Raw genomic sequence first — 23,275 nt, 5'->3', positions numbered from 1 at the left:
TGTGTGAAGGACCAGCGAAGTAGTTCAACACACAGGAGATGAGGACCTAATGCATGCTGTGCGGGGCCTTGTGTGAATCACCTGCACAGAGATAAACTTTTCCGTAGAGCATGTGTAGATTGTAGAAACAGCTTGTGGCAGTTGGACTGATGGTCAACAGTGCTGAGTACCTGTAATTTCCATCGAAGGACTTTGTTGTACATATGATGACCTTCTCGTGCATGTAACATTGCTACACTGAGTTAGTTCACTTAGGAAATATTCTGTCAGATAAATCTTTTTATTCTAAACTTTCTCAATGAGTCCGGATATTAGACAAGAGTGCTGGCTGTTTTGTAATGAGTCTGTTTTGCTTCCAGGCAGCTAGTAAAGTGAGAGGTTGAAGTGTTGCAACACAATTTTGATCGTTTCTGAGTAACTTTGGCAAGTACGCCAGTGGTTGTGCTTTTTGTTTGTAATATCTTTTGATCTTTAATGGACAACAATAGTAATATATTAAGAGTGCGACATGACCTCGATGCTTCTGAGCACACACAGCTGTTGTGAAAGTGTAATTCTGTTCACACCGTAAGGACCGTCTCACTAAACACCTCAACAGGTATGTACTGAATTATTGGGCCTTTCAAGAATCCTGAACCTGTCAGATTTTACATTAAAAATTATTTGGTAGCAAACATTGCCATCAGATATCAGTTCTACGTTTAACCTCAGTATTTGCTCACACAGTCAGCTACCCTGCCTCCCCAAATGCCATGTCGGCATTAACATTTTTTATGCATTCCATGGCGATGACAAATTGTTTTCTAACTCTAACTGTGGATTAAGTATGCAAAAGGCATGTTTGCCACTGCCAACAAACCAATAATTCTCACTAACATCTTCAGAGTTACAACATTTATAAAGTTGCAAAGTGGAGTAAACAAACCATCTGTTTGGCTTTACCATATATGTCATGCTCTCTTATTAGCATATTACGATTCATTTAGTAAACAAATTTGGTGATTTCGTTCATGTCAAAGTTAGAGGGAGCTTGAAGATGATTAACATTCCTGGGACAGGCACATTAATACATTGCTTCCTCTGCAAAGTTAAATGGCTTCTCAGGAGAATCACCCCTTGTTGACAAGATGAGACTGTCAATTTTGTTTGCCTGCCACATTAGGGGCCGTAAGGGGATGGGAAGCTCTGAGAAAGAGGAGCAGTGTAGGCAGCATAATTCACTGCGAATTGAAAAAAGAAGTCTAATTCTGATAAATGGTCGACCCCAATACATCCTACCTGTTATTACAACAGACGTGCCGTATCTGTGCAGTAAATTAGTTAAACCCCTAAAGAGTTTGATGGGAGCTTATCTTCAAGTGAATAATTTGAGTGTAGAGGGAGCTGTCTTCGTGACCAGTGTGAGTGATTTGTTTCATATTGAAAGGGATTGAAATGACTGGGCTCCACATCTTTAATTTGCAAGAACTTGCTTGTCCTTTATTTCCTGCATTTAATAAGCACTGTTTTTTTACTTTTTTTAATAGGTGCTGAACTGTATTTTACCTTTTGGATTTTCTTCCTATGAAAGGTTAATATTTTTCAGATTCTATGCAATTTAAAGCCTCAAGAACTGATGTTATTACCCAAACTGCTCATGTAGAAATGCCACGGTTTCATTGGGTAGTATAGTATTTTGTCTTCACTCATTGTTCTAAAGTCTAGCCCCTATCCCTACTTTTCCCCTTACATTTAGAGGCAAACTAAACATGATCAAATACGTGGAAGCGCTAGCGCACAGACTGAAGCCTTGGCCCTGTTCAGATAAATGTGAATTTTATAATTTAGGTCAGATCAGGATTTCAAACCTTTATTATCTTTGCTTAGATTCACGGATTTTTTTTTTTCTTTTTAAATGAAAAAAAAACCCTAGCCTGTATCAAAGACTGCTGAGAGAGTGGCAAAATTAGAACAGTAACTGAGAAAATAATTTCTTTAACAGTTTCCATTACTAATTAAATTCCAAGAACTGTTTTATTGTTGATTCTCTTAAATAAATGGGGGAAATGATTGGTGCTTCCTTCGTGAAGAAATATCAGAATTAAGGCCATATCTTTTCTCATAAATATGTACACTGGTATATTTAGCCAGAGTCTTACTTTCTGGTTCTTTGATTTTAGCTGCATGAAACTCAGCACTTTCAGTCTGCAGAGATTCTGAGAAAGCATAAAATCCTGGGTTTACTTTCTGTTATGTTCACATATTCTGAGCCTTTCTATGAGTTTCAGGCTTAAATAAGCAGGAAAGGAACATGAAATTGAGGTAAGACCACAATACTTTGCCATATTAGCAAACTGTGTTGGTGATTAAAATAATGTGAAATTTTTAAACAAAACCATAAATCTTAATTGACAGCCTTTGAGGTAAAGAGAAACAAAGAGAACTTTGCTTTAACATTCATTATAGGTAAAAACGTAGGCTGAATACTGAGTTCAAGATAGGTGTGGAAAAAGTCTCATGGGAGGAATAATGAAAGTTTCGTTGTTTATGATATTTTAAATCAGATTGACAGAGCTTAGTTTTAAACTAAGTATAGCAGGAGGATAGCTTTTATGGGGCCTTCACAACCCAAGTGGTTACTTCCATATCCAACTTTAATAAGAGGTTTGTCAATCTCTACATAAACCACCAGACAAATGTGTCCTGGCCTTTGATTTTGTAACAGAACCTTCTTCAAACTGCTGAAGATTGTGTGGTTTCAGATTTTGTAACCTAATATTAGCTTCTGTCTTCTTTAAAAAAAAATAAATCTACTATTACTTGGAAAGAACAGAAGTTAATAGAAAATAATTTAATGTTGACTTTTAATGCATTAAGTCTCCAAATATAATTTTATTGTATTACTTAATGCTTGGATCACTTATTGCATCTTAAAGCAAAGCTGCCCAAAGACTGATGGCCCCCTGCTGTGACCTCCCATCTGTGATTTCTTTTGCAGTGTTAGAATGATAGGGTTGGTTGGTATTACTTTGGCAAATCATGTATTTGCCAGAAAATGCATTTTCAGAACGTTTGAAGTATAAGAGATTGGGATATTGTTTTATTTGGAAACATAGGAAGCAAGGATGTGGTGGGATACAACTGGAAATGTTGAAATTACTCATTTCAGAATTTTAATGAACAATACAGTGCACGTTGATGTTTGAGTGAGATTTTCATCAGCGAACTTTGTCACTTACAGTCAGCCAAGGAGGAGCAAAGGGCCAATAGCTAGGACATTTAACTGGGACATCAGTTGGCTTGGCCTTTCTGTCTGACTGCATCAGGGACTGGAAAATGGATTTCCTTAGTCCCTAACTGACTGCCCTAACAATTATGCTGCTGTTTCATTCTCACTCTCTTTTTCTCTCGTCCCCTTAATATTTAAGTGTAATCATATTTTTCTCTTGCTAAAAAATTAAGAAAATAATGCTTTATGTTTCATTTTCAACAACCTGCCCATCCTGAACTGTGAACAACACATTCAACCCAATTTTTATGCAGTTGTTTTTGTGCTCTGTATAATACTTGAATTTAAATAAACAGATTACTCTTTATCATCCAAATTCCCTAACTCTTCTGTGCGCATCAGAGATGAGGTTTGTCCTAGTGCAGATAGGACTGCAGCCATGGGTGCATCCAAAGTTGGCCTTGAGTCATGCATAGAATTCATGCCAAATTCTATGCCAGGACAAATTCTACTCTCTGATAAATTCCTCCTCACTCACTTCAAAAAGAAATAAAAAGACTGACTAAATAAAAATAAACTAAAATAAAGCAGCCATTACATTTTTCTTTCCAACAAATGGATAGTAAATTAACAAAATCAGATTCATTGACAAGTGTAGAAAGAAACTGCTGAAGAGAACCCAGTCTGGATTTATGAGCTGTGTAAATGGCATGTACGTTTAATTGACCATATTTCCTAGGCTTATAATCCCCTTTCTTCTGTTGATGCATAGTGCATCTCTGACTAGAGGAGCTTTCTAGTAGTAGGTGGGGTGGAACCGGCAATGAATTCTAATTAAGGAAGAATACTTCCATGAACTTCACAAGGGAAGGAAAATACTACCACCAGTGAGATTATGCCCACAGTCAGAGAGCTGCTGTAGTTGCTGTAGCACTCTGCATTGCCCTGCTACTGAAACTGCTGCCTGAAAGGGCAGTGGTGAATTGGGAGGTGAGACACCCTTGCCACTTCACCACAATCACAGATTTCATGTGTATCATCATTATCATTATCATCCTTACAGCAGCACTGATCCATTCTTAAGATCATCGAATTCAGAAGGCTGAATTCACTGTGGTGAGGACTTCCCAAACACTTTTGCCCACCATATGTCTAATTCATGACTAGTAACTTGAAAAAAGAATGTTAATTATGTGGAAAAATCAGGCATTCTGGGTCTCCTAAAATAAACCAGACGTTGCTAAAACTTCCTTGCCACCACAAGCTACATCTCAGAACATCTTGGAAAAAATAATCTCCTCGTTTTTAAGGGTACATGACATGTAGTACAGAGCTAAACAGATGTTTGGACTTTCTTTGGCACACAGAGTATTTTAAATTCTCAAAACTAACCCTTTTCACCATCCCTTGTTGCCTAGGATGGGATAGATCTGGTATTTGAAGCCGAGTGAGATATGAGATATGCCTTTAGTTAAGCGCTTTTGACCTCGTATTTCTGCCTGGAAGACTTCATTCACCCGTTTTCTTTATGCAACATTTCCATTGCCAGGATCAAATGTCATTTTGGTAGTTGATGTACAAATAAGCAGTCTAAGAAGTCCAGAGGCATTCAAAGGATATTATTAGGTCAAATATTTTATGTTTTCTATACATATATATCTCTGCTGTTCATTTAGGTTCTTCAAGATTTTTTCCCTGCAGATACAGAAGCAATTGCAGTGCAAAGGACAGCAGAGATGGCCTTAAATTAGCTGGCTCAGGTATGAGGAATAATGGAGCCACGGCAAACTGAAGCTCAGCTGTTTTTGGCGTATCTTGCTTTGTGATTTTCCACCTGTTTGATGGCAGTGTTCATGCACTGGCATAAATCACTCTGCCCAAGCTGTGCCTCAGCTTACTCAGGGAACATTGTTTACACGTACCTGGGAGCAGCATTCAGAAGAGGAAAGGGAAAGTGGCATTGTAAATCACATCAGGGAACAGAACAGCTGAAGCAAGAAACTGCAGGTGCCATGAGGAGGAGTAAACGAACAGATGACAAGGTGGCTAGCATTGGCTGAGGGCTGGTAGAGGACTTGCTAGGATTTAGGAGTGACAAAGCAGGGGAGAAAGAGTTGGATTAGGATGGAATACTTCAATTTGGTATGGAGAAGGGGGTCTGGGAACTACTAGAGCAATTTAAGATGTCTCAGTGAGTACATTTTTCAAGAAAAAAAGCAAGGAAGATCAGCACTGGGTGAGAGGAGCAAAGAAATAGTTAAGTTTATAAAGATAAAAGGTAGTATGGGCTTGGCCAGTATTTGTAATGCTACTTTTTTCTTCTCGTGACTCTCTGACTCCTGTTTGCAGCTACTAGGTCAGAGTACAGGTCGTCGGCCACATACTCTTCTGCCTTTCCAGCTGAATAATGGTCTCCATAGCTTCATAGCAAATCATGCTTCATTTCTGCCCCTAAAATCAATCTATTCTATTTGGCAATTGCCAGTGCTTGCCTTGTCCCAGAACATCTCCCTTTTTAAACTTCGTGGTCTGTACTGCTTCTCTTTCTAGTCTGCCTTTATCCATACTCTTCTTTCTTAATTCCATTTTTTTGCTTATGGATCCATTATTTGTAGCTGTCCTTACACACATGGGCATGTTCCTCCTACACAGAATTCCCTTGTCATCTTTTCCCAAAGAAACCTTGGGAATGCTGCTGTCAGCCCTGAGAAACACCTTCTTTATGCAGAGCACTGTTCAAGCAGCACCCTGCATGGGGTTCTCAGTCTGCGCCTCAGGGTGCAATGCTACATTTAGTTGTGTAGCAGACAAGAAAGGGATGCAGGGTCAGGCTCCGAGCACTCTAGACTGGTGTGTCTATGAAAACATACTTTTCCTTCCCTCCTACCCGAGCAATCATTCAGCTACTGGAAATACGTGTTGCTAGTACCTTCAGCACACAATGTTCTTAATTCTGACAAGGTTTTAGCCTCTGTGGCTTTCGTTTTGTCATAAGATTTCTAAACTTCATTGTCCAAATAAATGAACTTTTTCTCACAATTTGTTCCTCTCATCCCTACCAGAATGTTTTTGCATATGATATTTAGGGAGAGTATTAAACACAAGTGAAATAGATTAAGAAATGAATGTAAAAGAATCGATTCTTTTGAACTGTGGTTGCATAATGGAAATCGACTGCTATGAATGAACCTATGTTCAGAAGTTATGAACAGCAGAACTAATGCACTGCCATGAGTTCATCTTTATTATTGCATTACACCTGAATCAATTGATAAAGTAGCTTTTTTTTAAGGCTAGGAATGGCACTTAATTGAATAAAAGTCAATGTAATTATATTAGGAGAATCCAACAGTACTGCTGACAGCGGAAAAGGGACACTACTGAGCAGAGTGCCAGAACTGGTCCGCACATTTCTGCACATCGTTTGCCTGACAGATATTATGGGCTGGTACATACTTTAACTAGATTACTGATTGCCACTGCTGTAAGTGAGAATTGAATAAGGGAGGCATCTCTTCTTATCAGAGCATCAGTAGGGTTAGCATCCTTACACTGGTCTTTCTCAGAATGGCCTCTGTCCATCCAGGGCTCAGTGGCCCCTCTTTAACGTGGTAATTTATTCTTATCTCTTCATTCAGTGAATGCTGAAGTTATTTTCACTGCATGCCTGGCTGCTGTTTTTCTCAGCAGCAAACCAAGGAAATAGTAAGCGCAAATGCGTGGAAACAACAGTTACCATTATCCTGACTAGTTTCTACACTGCAGCAAATTCCCACACCAGGGGAGTGAGGAGGGGAGAGAGGGGGAGAAATCATAAGAAGTAAACACATGAGCACTTTATGAGTAGTTCGCAGTTAGCGTTATGATGATAAGCACAAATGTGCTTTTATGGTCATGTAATAACACTGGTCAGCGTGGACAGGCCTTCACAGTAAGCGTTTCCTGTACTGCACTTAGCAACTTTATGTGGAGTTGTACGCCATCTGACACCAGGAAGGCAAGGGACTGTCAGGACTACTGTTTATCATTCATGTATGTGCACACTGCATGCATCTGTTCAGAACTCATTTGTGGATGATAATGGGGATGCTGTGAATATGCTTTGATTAATTTGCTTTATGTTTTTCATATTGTGTGGTTGAGTCAGTATCCATGAGGACAATAGTATAAGTGAGATTACAGCTGACAAACAGTTTCACAGTCAAGACTTTTTTTAAAGTCTGTATTTTATTGGTTTCAGATATTATTTTCTTTTGTCTTTTTTTTTTTTTTAAACCAGATATGTCTGGATTGGAATGTGAATTTGTTCTCTCTCTCTCTCCTCCCCCTCCCCCTTTCTTTCTCTTTTCTCCTCTCTTCTCTCTCTCTCTTTTGTGATCTCAATTTAGCAAAAGATTAGAAAGCTGATCTTATCACAAGGTAAGCTCAGCCTTCCTAAGTGCAGTGTGGGGATATGCATAATTACAGTTCTGCGCCTCAAAAAAGCAATGGTGCTATACTTGCTTGTGTGAAAGGAGTATTTCCCATGTGGGAGAAAAACAAGGAATACTCTCCACTTTTTTCTGCCCTTGCCCATACCTCTCAACTGTCTCTCATTAGGAGACAAATTTTCCGCTCTAGACCCCCCCTTACTGGAATAATTGCATCCCAAGCAGACATGATTCAATTAAACTGCAGTTCAGTATCAGTTTTATGTCAGAGAACAGTTACCTGCATTTGCAGGTGAGTGGGATGGATCACTTCTATTGCTGTTTTCTTTATTTATTCCCATAAGTTATGTGCAACAGATAGATGAATCGCAAAGTAAGTGATAGAAAATTACAGAAATTAACTGCACATCGATTTAATCTTCCTATATTTGCATTTTCCTTATTTATCTGCATTGTATTGCTGTACCATGTTTGGGACTTCAGCTGGTTGAGAGGTATGTTTCAAAGGGTTTCTTAAAACAAAAGCTTCCAATAAGGCACTATTGCTAATAGCTATTGTTCCCCTTCTCCCGTTTTTGTTACTGTAGGACCTGAATGTCTGTAAAATATTTGATCATTGTTATGTCTTCCCATGCCAATTTTATACCTAGTGCTTTTTTGCAAATTAAAGTATTCCTATGTTAAAACTCTCTCTTTCTCTCTCTCTCTTCCTGCCCGCCCCCCTCCCCCCTTCTTTTCCCTCCTACATTTGGGCTCTGATCTGCAATTTATAATGGGCAGACAGACTGGTGAGTCTGCATGTTGTAAATTGCGGGTTTGGGTCCTTAGCTTGCAAAGAATGTTACGCAGTAGAACTTCGCTAATTCTTTTTTTACTGACTTGAAAATCCAGTCACCCTCCAAAGAAAACTGAATAAATATTTGTCGTTTCCTCAGCAATGGTGCACATTCTGAATACTGAACCCTAAAGTTTTCTAATACTGAAAACTTTATACTGATTTCTTATTATTAAGCACTTTGACAAAACGAGCATGTTCTGTGGTCAGAGGTCTTTGATGTCTGTCATGTTTGTTGGTTGCATTGTTACTTCAGTAAATGCATTTTTTTAAAGAGAGTTTCCTGACACTACTGCAAATCAGTGAGGTTCTACTGCAATGGATGAATAAAGCCAATGTCAAAAGTGGAGAGTAGAATGCAGTATTTAAAATAATAGTCTGTTTTACACAGTTACTAACCCAAAGGCTTACATTGTTTGCAAATGTAGAGCTTTATTTCTTGAGAGCAAAGGCACAGATCCTGTAAAACACTTGAGAATATGTTAACTTGCAGCCCTCGGGATCTGGTCCAAAGACCACTGACGTCAGTGACAGCTTTTCCAGTGTCTCTTGAGCACTCACAGTGACTTCAGCACATACCTAAACAAAAGCCCAAGCTTAAGTGTTTTGATTGATTTGGAGCAAAATTCTCATTGCCATTAGTAGGTTTTTTTCACTGGAAATTATACTGCTTGGGTCAGTCAGCACTGCATCAGACACAGTACTGGGAAGAGTACAGGGAGGAATGGCAGTGCCCTCCCAGAAGGATGGAACCAGTGACTTTGGCTAAGATTTTCAGAAACCTACATGTAGATTTCAGAGACTTGTTCTCCTAAACCCTTCAAGTCTTCTCCATCTTGGTTTGGCCCGATTCTGAACCCCTTTATACCAGAATTAAATTATCAGAATTCGGACCTCTGACAATGTATCATTCAGTTATCTTTATTTTTTTCTCGTCCTACATTTCACTTACAGTTACGTGACTACATATATATATATAAAAAATATATTTATATGTATGTATGAATATATAAGGATATGGATATAGAGATAGACATAGATATAAACACACACAGATATTCCATATATTAATAATATTTTCTCTCGAAGCAAGGCTTTTAGGAAGGCCAGCAGGGATTCAGGAACCAAGAAGAGCATTTTGCATTTTCTGCTAGTGCAATTTACTATTTTGTAAATATCAAATAGAAGGGCTGTAGCTGCTGCTGGGGACTAATGTTGAGGAGCAGTAGCTGAAAAGAAAAACAATACGGGGGGGAGGGGGGCGTAATTTGCTTGTTTTGTTTAGTTTTTATGTTGCAATTTGTTCACTTATAACAACACTGAATTTTCCAAGAAACATGGATAGGGGATATCTTTATGATAAATTGTTGATAAATCAGAATTTGGATTTGGTGCTTGATGACTGTATGTTTAATCAAAAATACTGTACATTTTTCCTTTTCTCCCTTCCCTCTTGCTTTACCAGACACAGTGCTAACATAAACCTCCACCGTAAACTGTTGACCAAAGAACTGGATGACATGGGCCTGGACACCTCACAGCCTTCTCTTAGTAAGGACCTCCGTGACGAATTTTTGGTGAAGATATATGGCGCTCAGCATCAGATGGGGCTTGACATAAGGGAAGACACCTCCTCACCTGCTGGTACTGAGGATTCCCATATGAATGGGTACGGCAGGGGCATGTCGGAAGACTATATGGTCCTAGACTTGAGCACCACCTCCAGCATCCAGTCCAGCAGCAGTATCCATTCCTCAAGAGAATCTGATGCAGGAAGCGATGAGGGCATTCTCCTGGATGACGTCGATGGGGCAAGTGACAGCGGGGAATCTGCCCACAAAGCAGATGCCCCTGCCTTAGCTGTAGGTATGGGCACCGATGTCCCAGGATCCCTCATGTTCAACAGTGTTTCGGTGAGCAACGGTGGGATAATGTGTAACATTTGCCACAAAATGTACAGCAACAAGGGAACCCTCAGAGTGCACTATAAAACAGTGCACTTGCGAGAGATGCACAAATGCAAAGTCCCTGGGTGCAACATGATGTTCTCCTCTGTCCGTAGCCGAAACCGGCACAGTCAGAACCCCAATCTGCATAAAAACATTCCCTTCACTTCAGTAGATTAGTTCAAGTATGGACACAGCATAATGCCAGCTCTCAGAGAGGGCCCACCACATCTGAACTGCCATATACAGTCTCCCTTTATATATATATATATATATATATATATAAATATACATATATATATAATCTTTTTCTTTTCTTTTTTAACAAAAGAAAGAAACACCAGGTGCTTTTTCCCCTTTGTTGGTTGTTGGTTTATTTTTTTCCTTTTTTTTTGGATAGAAACAAAAAGGTGGGATCTTTAATTTGGGGGTAGAGACCCTTCATGAAAAAAGGAAGCAAAAACAAAAAACAAAACCACAGAAAATGTGCAGTTGTCCCTAGTTCTGTTAGAATGTTCTTGGTCATCTCCAAAGAGACAATTTGTTCTACCCATGACTTTTGCCTGAAAAAAAAAGAACAAAAAAAATTGCAAACAAACAAAAAGAGAAAAAAAAAATCTACTTAGTTGTCTTTGTGTCTTCTAAGCATTGGGGATAACGTTCTACTAAGCATGGCTGTTACACTTGTATATATATATTGAGCCTTGACAGGCCTATGATGTAAAACAATTGTATTGATGGTGGTTTAACTCTTATTTTTTTGCTTAATTTTTACAGTTACATTCAGCTGTTAGATAAGCAGGAAAAATAGTTTGCTGGCTAGTTCTACTCATTTATGTTAGCTTCAATGCACATTTTTAAAAGAACCACGGTCTTGTTTTAACTACCTGCTAGATATAAGTAATACAGAGGTGCTGGCATGCTTTACAGTACCTGGTCTGATACAGTTTTTTTGTCTTGTACTATTACATAAATCCAGTCATGCACTTTTTCGTACACTACAAGGGGATGTGTAATAATATCCATGCTTTTTTTTTCTTAAACTATTGCCATATTTTCAGTAAGTGTCTTTAAAAAAATACACTTAGATAAAAGTGGTCTGGTCAGTATGAGGGCATGAATGCCAAACAAAGAGTATTAGTGTTTAGTGTTAATACAAAAGTGCCAACTTTGCACACGTTTTGAAAAAAGAAAATGTAGTTATTCACCATAACCACAGTTGTAGTTTTTGGACTACAGAAAAAAATACTGGGGAGGGAAAAGGGGTAAAGTGAAATACAGAATTCTTGGTGCTTTTTTCAAGTGCCAATTATTACTAGAAACAATAGTGCATCCTTATTCCTTATATACTACATTACATAAAAGAAAAAAAACAGAATTGTGTCATGTGAATCAGTGGAAACTTTTTTTTTGGTCAAACATGCATAATATTTGGGGATATAAATGCTGATACTACTTGTCACAGAACAAAGATGAATATAATTTTGTGTGCTTCTTACTATGGCCTGGATTTTTTGTGGTGTTTTAAAAAAAAAAAAAAGGAACAGGGAAATAATGTTAACTATGTTGTTCTGTAAAGTTGTCTTTTTTGCAATGGAAAGTGCTGTAGTATGATTAAGGCATGTTTTATAGAAGCAATCAAAAGAAATTAATGGCAGAAGCACTTAGAAGCTCTGAAAACATATGCTGGACTTTTTATTGGGTAACTTTCCCTTTGGATAAAATTAGAGGCCAGAAAAAAGGCATCTCTAGTTGTGTTAATGTTTTGTGTTTCACCCACATGGTTTGTCAGGAAATAATGAAAGTCCAAGGAAGATAGTGAGCAAGAGAGTGAGCATGAGCAGGAGAGGGAGAAGGAGCAAGCAGTTGAGAAAGGCAGAGAGAAGGAGAGGCTGTCCTCTGAATCTTTTTTGTTTCCGGTGTTTACACATGTTGCTTGAGCTGGTAAACCACACTGGCAGCCTGAGTTACCACAACATACTGACTGAGTGATGGTATTTACTTAAGTTCAGTCTACAGCCAAAACCATTAGGGTGTGTGTTGTAGACTCTTTTCTTTACAAAAACAATAACAATAACAAAAGCAAAAACAAACAAACAAACAAATGAAAACCCAAGGGATATTTCAGCATACAATAAAATATTCCTTCAGTGAGAATGTGTTCCTTTTCTGTATTTACTGACCCAGAACATTATTCTTGTTAGCCAAGAGTCAGAAATGCTCCATTGTTTCAGCTTGTCATTGTTTTGATTTGCTATGCATTTTGATTATTCTTACCTTTATGTCCACTTGAGTACTTAACTCCTGTTACATTTTTTAGAGGAAACTCTTAATATGGATTTCCTCTTTTTTAGTACTCTTTATGCATTTCAGTATTCTTGTTTCCAAAAGTAGGAATCAATAGCTAATAAATCAGTATTTCCAGTTGTAGAAAATAAAAGAAAAATCTTTCTAAATGAATTCTCACTACGTTCCTATGGGTTACAAGCCTCTGATCATTTTTTGATTCTGTACACTGATGAAGCCCTGAAAACATCTGTGGATCCTACAGAAACTGTAAGGAAAATTTACCTTCTGGTTTAACAAAAAGAAACTTTATAGCAAAAAGATAAGCAGTTTCACTGACTTCTTTTCTTTCATCTTTTTTATTTTTCCTCAAAGTCTCAGCTACTTTGCTTTGTTAAATTGAGTGGAGAGATCTGCTTCGCTTTGTTTTATGTTGTGCAAGCTTAGTGTGTTTGTGAGAAAGGGAAATTAGAACAGTAAAGGTGCATTCTTCTAAAACACATGGACCTTTGTAGTGTTATCTGTACTGCACTCCCATCCCTCCTCCCAAGCTATTAGGAACAAGCAATATGGAAAGTCTAAAAAACAAAACAACAAAAATTGAATATCTACAGAAAGAAAACCCCACTGTTTTGCAGTATGTACGGTATAAATAAATATAATTTGTAATGAAAAACACATTTGAGGTATATAAATAATTCCTCACTGAATGAATCACTGTTCTGCATTCTCATTTCACTCTGTCTGTGTTAGAGGTCAAATGGTTTTGGTAAACTTGTTGGAAACGTAAACATCATCAGTAGATAAATTCAGCAGATTAATTACATCAAAGAAAATCTGTTTATTACACAAAATGAAACAGGACATTCTAAAAAGTAAAGAAGCAGGGACAAACCTCCAAAACCTGATAGAAACTCTGCAATCTTACTTTTATGACATCCTAAACTTAATTCAGATTTTGTTTAAGCCGTGTGGGAGATATCATCTCCGTCTTGTGGACAGAATATTACTCACTGTTATTTCTAGGCGAATCAAGTGGTTTCCTCAGTGCTAGTGATACTAATGTCAGAACAGTGTTTGTTTTAGAAGGGCACATACACTTACACTGAATTGAATGGCATTTCCCTCCTTCCTACTTACCATGCATCTCTATGAGAATCTGTATTTATCAGAATTGTTCCTGTGGTGGAATTGGTATCATCTGAAGTTATCTGAAAAATCCTTAAAAAGGCTGTGTGGTTGAAGTTTGGTTTTACTGACAGAAAGTAGCATTTCTGAGTGATCTCGGCAGCTACGCAGACTGCAATAAGCATAACAACCGAACATCTCATGTGTCCAGCACAAGGCATGGCTGTAATGGTGCGATGACAAGACAAGTGTTGTGCAGTTGCTTATGCCATCACAAACCTGTGGCTATCCTTTCAGTTTCCAAACCTGTCAGTCTAAACCTTTCTACAAGAATTAGACCAACTTTGAGGAAGAAACTCTTTATTTTACATGGAGTTTGTTCCTTTTTGTTTGGTTCTTATAGTTATTGTGGTCACTCTTTCCACGTTGTTACACTGTTTTGTTTATTCAAGGTAGTTGTAGTTTTCTGTAAATATCAAAAAGGCTTTATCTACTTTTAAGAAATAACTCTTCGTACTGAACCTCCTTTAGAAACAGAACTACTTGTCTGGAGGTTGTTAAGCATTTTTCTTTGTGTTGGGGTGGGGGTGGGGGTCAGGAAAGCATGTGATACTGGTTAATCACTAGGTATATTTTTAAAACCTGTATGAAACAATTTGGAAGGAAAACAGCACAGTCAAAGCACAAGAACAGGAACCAGGAACTGAGTTTTAATACTATTGGTGGCCCCTTCTCTCTGTTTAGTCTTGGACAGATCACATCACTTACCTGTTTGTGTTTCAATCTGTTAAAATATGGCTAATACTAATATGATCTTCCCCATAAGGGTGCTCCTGTGAGGACTAATTAGCTGGTGTTAGTAAAGAGCTAATTTAAGTCATAAATAGTTTTGCACACCTTACAATGTTTAGTCAATTTTTCTGAGCTATATCTCAACCAGGTACTTTTTGCTATGGCTGAGATTTTAACTTTGCCTCTTAAACTGCAGCTGGCTCCATGGTGACACTGTGGTCGTGCACACAAAGTATAAGTACTCTGTCACTGAGTCACAACTCAATTTGACAAAATGTGGAAGGTATAGATTAAAATGCCTATTAGCACTTACACACTGCTCTTAAAGATGTCTCAAAGGCTTTTCATGACTGAGCTCATAAAATTTGTATGTTTCCTAGGGATCTGTAGATAGATACTTTACACAGCAGAAATTGTGCACCATATTTGCCATGAGTAAACGTCAGTGTATTTCCTTCCTTCCTTCCTTCCTTCCTTCCTTCCTTCCTTCCTTCCTTCCCTCCCTCCTTCCTTCCTTGCCTCCTCCCTCCCTCCCTTCCTTCCATTGTGGAAATGAAAGTGTACTTTCTCTGCCTGTTCCAGAAGTTTGTAAGTTTTCCATCACCTATGCATTTCCCATTCCATCCCCCAAAAAGGAACTGTTTAGGAAAAAGAATAGAGTCAGGTTCAAAACAGTAAAGTAGCTGCCAGGGGAGGTCAGCACCTTTGTGGATCCGGTCCAGTACAGCAAACGGGAAGTGGGGCTGCAGGGATCCACTTTTTTCCCTGAGTTTTAGTCTTCTCAATTAGCACAGTTAAGGATCTAGCATAGCTAATTATAGAAGAGCTGTGTGGGTATCTGGAAAGCTCAGAAACATAATAATTCAAGGTCTGATCTGTTTCAAAGATAGGAACCATTTACAAGACCAGAGATTTAGTTGCAAAAATTTCTCCTTCAATGACTATGATATTTTAAAATCAAAGTGCTTGGTTTGGACCCATTTTTCACAGGGTTGTTAGAGATATCAGCTGCCATCAGAAAACAGGACATCTTTTCCAAAATGTGTTTGTACTCAAATTCTGCAGGACATTTTCACAGCATCATTGGTGGCAGGGGAAGGAATAAGGGAGGGAAAGTGTTTTATCTAGGAGCACACACATGCTCCTCAAAATTTTTGGTGCCAGTTGTGTGAGCAGAACTAGTACTCCTTCTTCTGTCCCCAGAATGTTTTTGTCACTTTTCTCTTTGGGTTGTGTTAAAAGAATTACTCTTTTTTATTTCAAAAGAGAAGCAAAGGTGTCTGTACTAAGGCCAAAAAGGCAGCAGGAGTTCTCTGTGGGGAAAAGGTGAGTGGCAGACACATGATGGCAGCTGGTATATGTCAGTTCCTTCTTAGTTTTTTTTTATTCTTGTGTCACTACTTTGCTGCTATAGTAACTCAACAAAACAGTGACTGTAGTGCTACTTTGCTAGATAAGCATCAGCATATCCTGCTGTCGCCACATGGTGAGTTGGGCTTTTTTCCCCCTCCTGCAGGGACATAAAAGGAACTCTTTTCCATACCCATTTTTACTTTATGAACAGAGCAACATCATATGATGGACTGAACCTTTCACCCACATGTTTGCCCAAGTACATGTCTGTTCCAGTCCCGTGGTTTCTGTCTCTTCTTGCCAAGCAGCATGTTCACTGCCTTTAAAATGGCCTGTAACAGAGTGAAGCAGTAACTTTTTTACATAGGTAATATTATCTTGAGTCTGTAGTTAACCGGTCTTGAGTGGCTTGTTTTCTCTGGTCAAGTCATGATATTGAATGACAGCTTTGATTTTTTGATCAAGATATTGATCATGTGTATCCTGATACTGTTGCTGTTATGTTTGGCACTGGCACTGAAAGGAAAACAGTTCTGGACCACCAAAGGGTTAAAAAATGGACATGTTTTTGACAAGTCCTCTGACTTTTCCCAGTATTATTGTTCATTATGATGACACTGTATTTTTTTTAAATAGCAGCTGTAGTTGTCATAAAACTATTTTCCCATTCCTCTCCTTTAAAGTGTGATGTTGTAAATTCATGTGACCTTTCCTGCAAAGAATAAATATTTCTTTTTTTATATAAGATCTCAAGACAAGGCTTGGTTTGTAACAAATAGTGGCCCATTACAAAGCAGGAAAAAAACTGAGCTGAGCAGAAAGAAGCTTCAGTTCAATTTCACCTCATATCTTTCTAATAACTTACTTGTCACTTTATTACCTTCCAGTAATGTGAATGCTGCTGACAAGACTGTCACACTAACAGCAGACAACACCCTCTCTTCCTTAGCCCCAGCTCTCCTGGCTACTTATTGCACTGGCCCTGAAGGGACACAAACTAATAGTGTGCTTTCAAGTTCAGCACTTGGCCATCAAATATAAAAGGATGCGTAATTGCCTGTTTATCCCCTGTGAAGGGGAAATTGAGTATAAGAACCAGGCTTTCCCTCCCCGTTCCTTCACACACACACACACACACACACACACACACGCATGCACACACATCTGCAGTGAGTGAAGGGAAGTCCCATCTGGAGCACTTTGATTTGTCTTTGGGAAGCCCAAGGCTGCCACTAGATCGAGCTATCAGGCAGACAGTAACAAGATGGCTTCTTAACAAAAGGTCAGCTGAGAAATACTGTCTGTGACGGCACTTTTGTCTGCTTATGTAGCAACTAATTGCTTTGTATTGGCATAAGCCATACTGTGCCTGCTAGAAATAGTCGTGGAATTTGCTACAGGTCTTGCTGTGAGGTTCGGTGGCAAACAGGATATGCAGTCTTTTCTTTTCCTGGTTTAGCCTATCCCTTGGCAAATCTCAGAGCAATGCCATCCTCTCAGGTTCCTATGGTGAATGCCAATTCCAGATATCCTTTCTGCCATGATACGAACATCTCCTGCTGAGGTCAGTGTGAACCTCTGTAATGTGTTAGAGAAACATATCTGAGACACAAATTTGCTGCCCTCAGACGACGAGGAATTTTTTCTGATTTATCCCTTCATTTACAAGAACACTGCCAAAAGTACAGGCTCCAGAAGTGCTTCTCATATGAGGCCGTCAGGAAAGAGATAGTTTGACAGTGAAATAACTTGGGAGCACGTGCTATGTTTTAAGAAATTCTAAGTGCATGAAGGCCAGAGTACCTGGCTCCAGCCGCTCCCCTTCCTTTTTATTGTATGCTGACTGAATGCTGGATAGCAGTTGAAAATCCAAGTAGGCAGAGGAGCAGCTGAAGCGTGCCTTCCTTGCAGGGTCAGCAGCGTTCCGTGCCGAAATCATAACGCCAGATCCCGTGTGTGCCTGTGAGTGCTGGGCACCGTGGGTCGAACCGTGCTGGCAGCCAGTGCAGCACCAAAAAAGACAAAGACAGGTTTCAGGCAAAGCCCAAGACTGAGAGACCTAAACACTGCCATTTTGGGGTTCACTGTTTTTCATATCCTTGGATCGATTCATGGTATTAGTGGCCTGCAGCTCCTCTTTGCTGGTTCCGGATGCTAATACTGTCTCCAGCACTATGTGGTAATTTGATGTTTGCTGCAACAGAGGTGATGGTAGCCACTATAAATATGCTGAGGCCTTTTACCAGTCAAAGGTCATTGATCTTTTTCTTCCGAGTGCATCAGAAGCTGTACAGGTACGATCAGCAGGCAATTTCCTGGAGCCCATTTGTGTCAGCAGCATAAAGGCTGAGCCCACGTTCTGCTCCGCTGCCACTCCGTGTGCACATGGCACTGATGGAGGTGGGAGCAGTCGGATTAGCTGACCTGCCATGATGAGTTTGGGCAGGCCTAGCAGCCTTTCTTTCCGTACTGTTTCTGGGGCCGTTTGTGGAAACTGAGGACTTTCTGATCAAAGAAAACATTTGGGTCCTTTTTGTGTGTGTATGTGTGTGTGAGACAGACAGACAGACAAAGAGGGAGAAACAGTCACAGTGTTAGAACAAAGAGCCTTAAAATGAAGGTTACAAATGGGCAAAATTATATCATTTTCATCACACTTACATATATGTATATCCTCTTATGCGCTTAAGAGCAGGAGAAGCATGAGTGAACAAATGTCTAATGTGTAGAGAGGTTTATTCAGATGTTCTACAGATTTCGTATGCTGCTCCCTTCAAACCTTTGGAGAAAAATATTTTAGGACAATGGAGAAAAGCATCCAGGGCAATTATATTTCTAGAGAAGAAAGAGAGAGCGAGACTAGATAAGTGATGCATAAAGATTTTATAAGGCATTCGTTGTCAAACAAAAGGTTGAGAATGATCAGAGGATAATGCACAGTTAGGATGGCAAACTCATCAATAGTTAATCACAACCTGTCCACTTCTGTTACAAAATGCAAGAGGCTGTGAACAGTGGCTCTGGGGGACCAGTGGCACTGGTGCACGCGCGTGTCTGTGCCCGAGGCGGGGAGCATTACACAATCACCGCATCCAGCTCAAGACTTTGACACACGGTCCTTGTCCCTGTCCGCCGCCCCCGCCGCGTTGATGGGGCAGAATTCTCCCCCCCCCATCACCACTGTGAAACAGTACAGTAGCCCCACGAATTGTGATTCTAGGAATGTTCTTCTTAGTCTACCCGATGACCTACAGAGTAAATAGGGTCACTTAAGCTGTACAAACTAAGGTTGCTTTCTTCATTATTTTTCAACCATACTTTTACATTCGGAATTTTTATTTTTTTTTTAACAAACCCTTGTACAATCTTCAGTCATTGTCTTTATTTTCCCATTTTCTTCACCTGTCCCTACCCCTTCTCCTCTCATTCGAAGAGAGTATCTCATTAAAATTCTCTCAGAAAAGTAACACATCCTCCTGATGTTCTCCATTTTGGAAAGTTTTATGCATTCCATCTGTGAAAATGGTCACCGTTTGTAAAGTGACAAGATGAATAAAATGGCCACTGTTGTGTGTGTGTGTCTCATTTAGCTATTTATAAATATGAAATTCAGCATGCTGCTTTTTCTTGTGCAAACTTTGGTTCCTATGTCATATGGGGCTCCTTTCCCATAACGTGGCTGTTTCTTAATGGGCAGCATTTGTGTTCTCAGTTCATGCCTCCTGCCTCTCCTCCAGTCTATAAAAAAAGTGATAGGTGTTCCAGTGCAATGTATGTGTGACAGGTATGCAAGTAAGCTGATCCAAACCCTGAACACATTCAAAATTTACCCTGGCTGAAGCTCCACACACTCTTACTTACCGCAAGCAGGTCACCTCAACCTATTTGTACGTACGAGTATCTCATCGTAGGGGGCTGATACCTGTGGCCAAAGGGGTTTGGAGTTGCTTTGTTTTACTGAATGCTCTTGCTCACTGGCACAGTTGTTGTTTTAACAGCTTTGACTGAGAAGGTCACACGGGCCAAGCAACATGGCGATTTCCTATGTAGCCGTCTGCTGCGTTTCAGTTCTCCTGAACTGGAAGGATGGGAACCTGACTGGGGGTTCACGCAGAGATGTAAGCTGAGATAAACTGGATTTGAACCTTCATGTATTTGGGGTTCTGTAGGGGCCTGGCAGTGGGTTCAGTCACAGAGGCAAAAAAAAGCCTGGAAACCCCTTTCTCAGTGGGCATGGGAGGGCTCTCACAGCCTGGCTGCAAACCCCCCGTGCCACTCAGTGACGTGCCGGCCGCAGCAAGGGGGCTGCTGCATGGAGAACGGCGAGCTCGCCGCTGGCTCGCAAAGCTAGGCTTGTTCCGGTGGACTTTGTCAAGACGTGTTCCTGGGGCACCCCCCCGGCATGGGAAAGTGTGGAGTCGGGGCCTGACGGACGTTTTTACAAAGGTCCTTCTCCGTTTGGAATAGATGAGGCTTTTTATTTTCACTGTTTGTTCTCAATGTGAGCAAAACGTGAATGCTCTGCTGTCCTGCCTGCAGAACCAAAGCATGCACTATGGAATATAGCTGTACAAGGGGATATGAAAAACTGCATCATGTTGATCTAATAATCGTGACATTGGTAGCTTCATAAATACTGTATGTACTCTAAACAAGTTTTTTCCATTAGTAGTCTGCGGGATTTAAAAGTCCTGTTTTTAATTTGACATTTCTTTTCCTGTATTTTCTGTACTGTAACTGTCCTACAGTATGTCTTTTGCATAAAATGCATAAGGTTTTGGGGATATAAATGGAGTTTTACTCATACTTTGTCCAAATACCTCTTGTAATTTGTATCAAAATTCTTGTACAATTTTTATATTAAAGATTTATCAGTCACTGACCTTTCTGCCTCTTTGTCTTTCACTTCTTCATTTTTTACTGATTCAAACAATACACCTTTCCATGGAAAGGCGTATATGGTCATGGGAAGATGCTCACCTGCAAAGCTTGCACAAGGCCTGTTGTAGTTTGAGAGCTGCAAACTACATTTAAGAGATTTGCATATTTGCCAGAGATTGAATAGGTAAAAGTTGGGGTGGGGGGGAGGTGTATAATTCTTTTTTCCCTGGCTTGTACAAATTTCCTCAGAAATGTCATCATTAGTTTGGTGTCCAGAGTCCTGTAGTCTCACTGAGTTAGTCACTTAAGTGTCTGCAAAAACCTCTTAAGAAGGACATTGCTCACACTTAGGTATGTCTGACAGATGAAGAAATTGAAGTGAACGGTCCTGTCAGACTCTAACTTAGTGTCCTAGCACAGGTCAGTCCCCCTTTTGCTTTTCAAAGCAGAGGCACACAGCTCATTAATCTCAGTGTTTGAGTAAGAACTTTCTCATGCTTTGAAATGGTGAGGAGATTGGCCAAATGTGTCTCCCCAGCAACCTTTGCCTGGTAATCTAGGACTGGGCCGTAAGCATTTATCACCAGAGGATTCACCTTTGAATTCTTGTGGTTGGCTTTGTGGTCCATACTGACAAGAACAGGGTGTGGTGTGAGGAGATGTTTTGAAGTTCCATTTGCAGGGCAGAATACTTTCTTTTGTTAAGAAATCTTGTTTTTCTTCTAAGGTACAGCTGTAGCAGCTGGCATAATGTGAGCAAGATTCTTCTGGGGTAAATGCTTTCGGTTCAGCCTCAGGTCTTGTGGTGCTAGTCATTTTCTACATACTGCACTTCTTAGCAATAAAGAAAACAAACAGATGAAGAGATTTCTCACAATAGGATATTTTTGTGCATGGCACTGTACTCAGGGAGACAAAAAGGCCACGTTACAAGCATATCTGAGTCAATGTGCTGGAATAGGATTCATATTAATTCATTCTACAAAAGAAGAGCAAAGGACAACTCAACTTGTTAAGTGCTGCAAGGTGCTGAGCACTGGGGCTGTGATGCCTCAAAACGTGGGTATGTGCTGAACTTTAAGCGCATGTACAGTCCTGTTTATCTCAATGGGAATGGATAGCTGCTTGCAAATGAGCCCTTCTCTAACAGGTTACCTGGACTGGAAACAGCCTGCTCAGTGTTTGACAAGAGTCAATAAGGCTTTTTGGTTGCCTCACGTTTCCTTATCAGCAAAATGGAGGCAACTGGACTCACTAGCCGAGTGTGGGGGTGGGGGTGGGGAAAGAAAGGAATGTGAAGGCCAATTAACTAGCATTCACTAAGCACTGTGAACTGTAAGTCTGAGGAAAGTGGTTGGTTGGTTGGTTGGCAGATAATACATACTGTCTGACAGATTTATTACTTTCCTAAGCTGTCAACAGGTCTATCCTTTTGCAGCCCTCCCAGCATGACCAAGAGACAGTTTTCTGCAAAACATTTAGCTCTAAATACAGGACTTCACCGTCCAATCCAGCTTCTTCCCAGATTTAATTTAGTCTATGTGCTGAGAGCCATGAGCCATATAGATACAAGATGTCTGCCACAGGTCCACTAACTAAAGGCTTGAGAGAGTGTTTATTCAGTTTGCCTGGTTTTCATCAGTCTGACATAAACAGCCTAATAAGGAGCTGAATGCCTTTAATCTGTTACTTACTTGCAGTTGTTAGCTTCATGTCATTAATTTACATACTACCCCTTCCCTTCCCTTCCCTTCCCTTCCCTTCCCTTCCCTTCCCTTCCCTTCCCTTCCCTTCCCTTCCCTTCCCCTTCTCTCTTTCTCACCTTCTGTATTATTTCTCTTTCTCTCTTTTCCTTTCTATTTTTTGTCTTTTTTTCCCCTTTTCTTTTTTTCTTACTTTTCTTTGTTTTCCCCCAAAATGCTGCAAGCACTTGCAGCTCTTCTAATTTTGGTGGGCAGGAGAAAGAGGGAGGAAGGGGAAAAAAATAAAAGTTAAGCAACTTTGTGGAAAGTCAACCTCTGTTGAGGCATGTGGTTATCCTCCCATGTTATTAAATGTCATAGATGTGTTAATGTAGTTCTGCGTGGAAGCCAAGCATAATTATAATCTTTTCATCTGTCATAACACATCTCTAATTTGCATGAATTCCCCTAAAACAATTTTTTTTCTAGCATAGGGTTTTCATACTCAGTGCAGAGATACTAGCAGGCACCCAGAAAGACTGCTTTTGGCAAAGCTCTGAGCTAACTGCCTGGGTGAGAGCCAGTTGAAGCACACTGAGCCACTTGAAAACTTGCTGTCTGCTTGTTGACTCCCTGCAGGTTGACAGTATGACAGTAGATTAAGTGCTACTAATTTAATAAAGACACTCTACAGTGATGTTGATATACCAACAATGAGCAAGGGGTGGTAAGAA

At 39.8% G+C, this 23,275-nt stretch overlaps 1 protein-coding gene across 10 annotated transcripts in view; it reads left to right on the top strand.

Annotated features, from left to right (window-relative positions):
- Positions 1 to 23,275, top strand: part of BNC2 (basonuclin zinc finger protein 2) — a 350,887-nt gene that overhangs the window by 315,148 nt on the left and 12,464 nt on the right. For 4 of the 10 annotated variants that reach the window (XM_072858922.1, XM_072858921.1, XM_072858927.1 and 1 more), the window contains one exon: positions 9,939 to 10,894. The exons of 1 other annotated variant lie outside the window; for it this stretch is intronic. In XM_072858922.1, coding sequence (XP_072715023.1) covers positions 9,939 to 10,599 — 661 coding nt within the window. In that variant the 3' untranslated portion in view covers positions 10,600 to 10,894. Of the gene's footprint in view, positions 1 to 1,526; positions 1,571 to 7,596; positions 7,628 to 9,938; positions 10,895 to 19,976; positions 20,847 to 23,275 lie in introns of those variants that run through there. 5 more of the 10 variants (XM_072858925.1, XM_072858930.1, XM_072858928.1 and 2 more) reach the window with 5 other exon arrangements.

This window comes from Ciconia boyciana, chromosome 4 (genome assembly GCF_034638445.1).
Source record: "Ciconia boyciana chromosome 4, ASM3463844v1, whole genome shotgun sequence".
Classification (NCBI taxonomy): domain Eukaryota; kingdom Metazoa; phylum Chordata; class Aves; order Ciconiiformes; family Ciconiidae; genus Ciconia; species Ciconia boyciana.
Note: the sequence above shows the minus strand (reverse complement) of the source record. Positions and strands in the feature narration are given on the sequence as shown.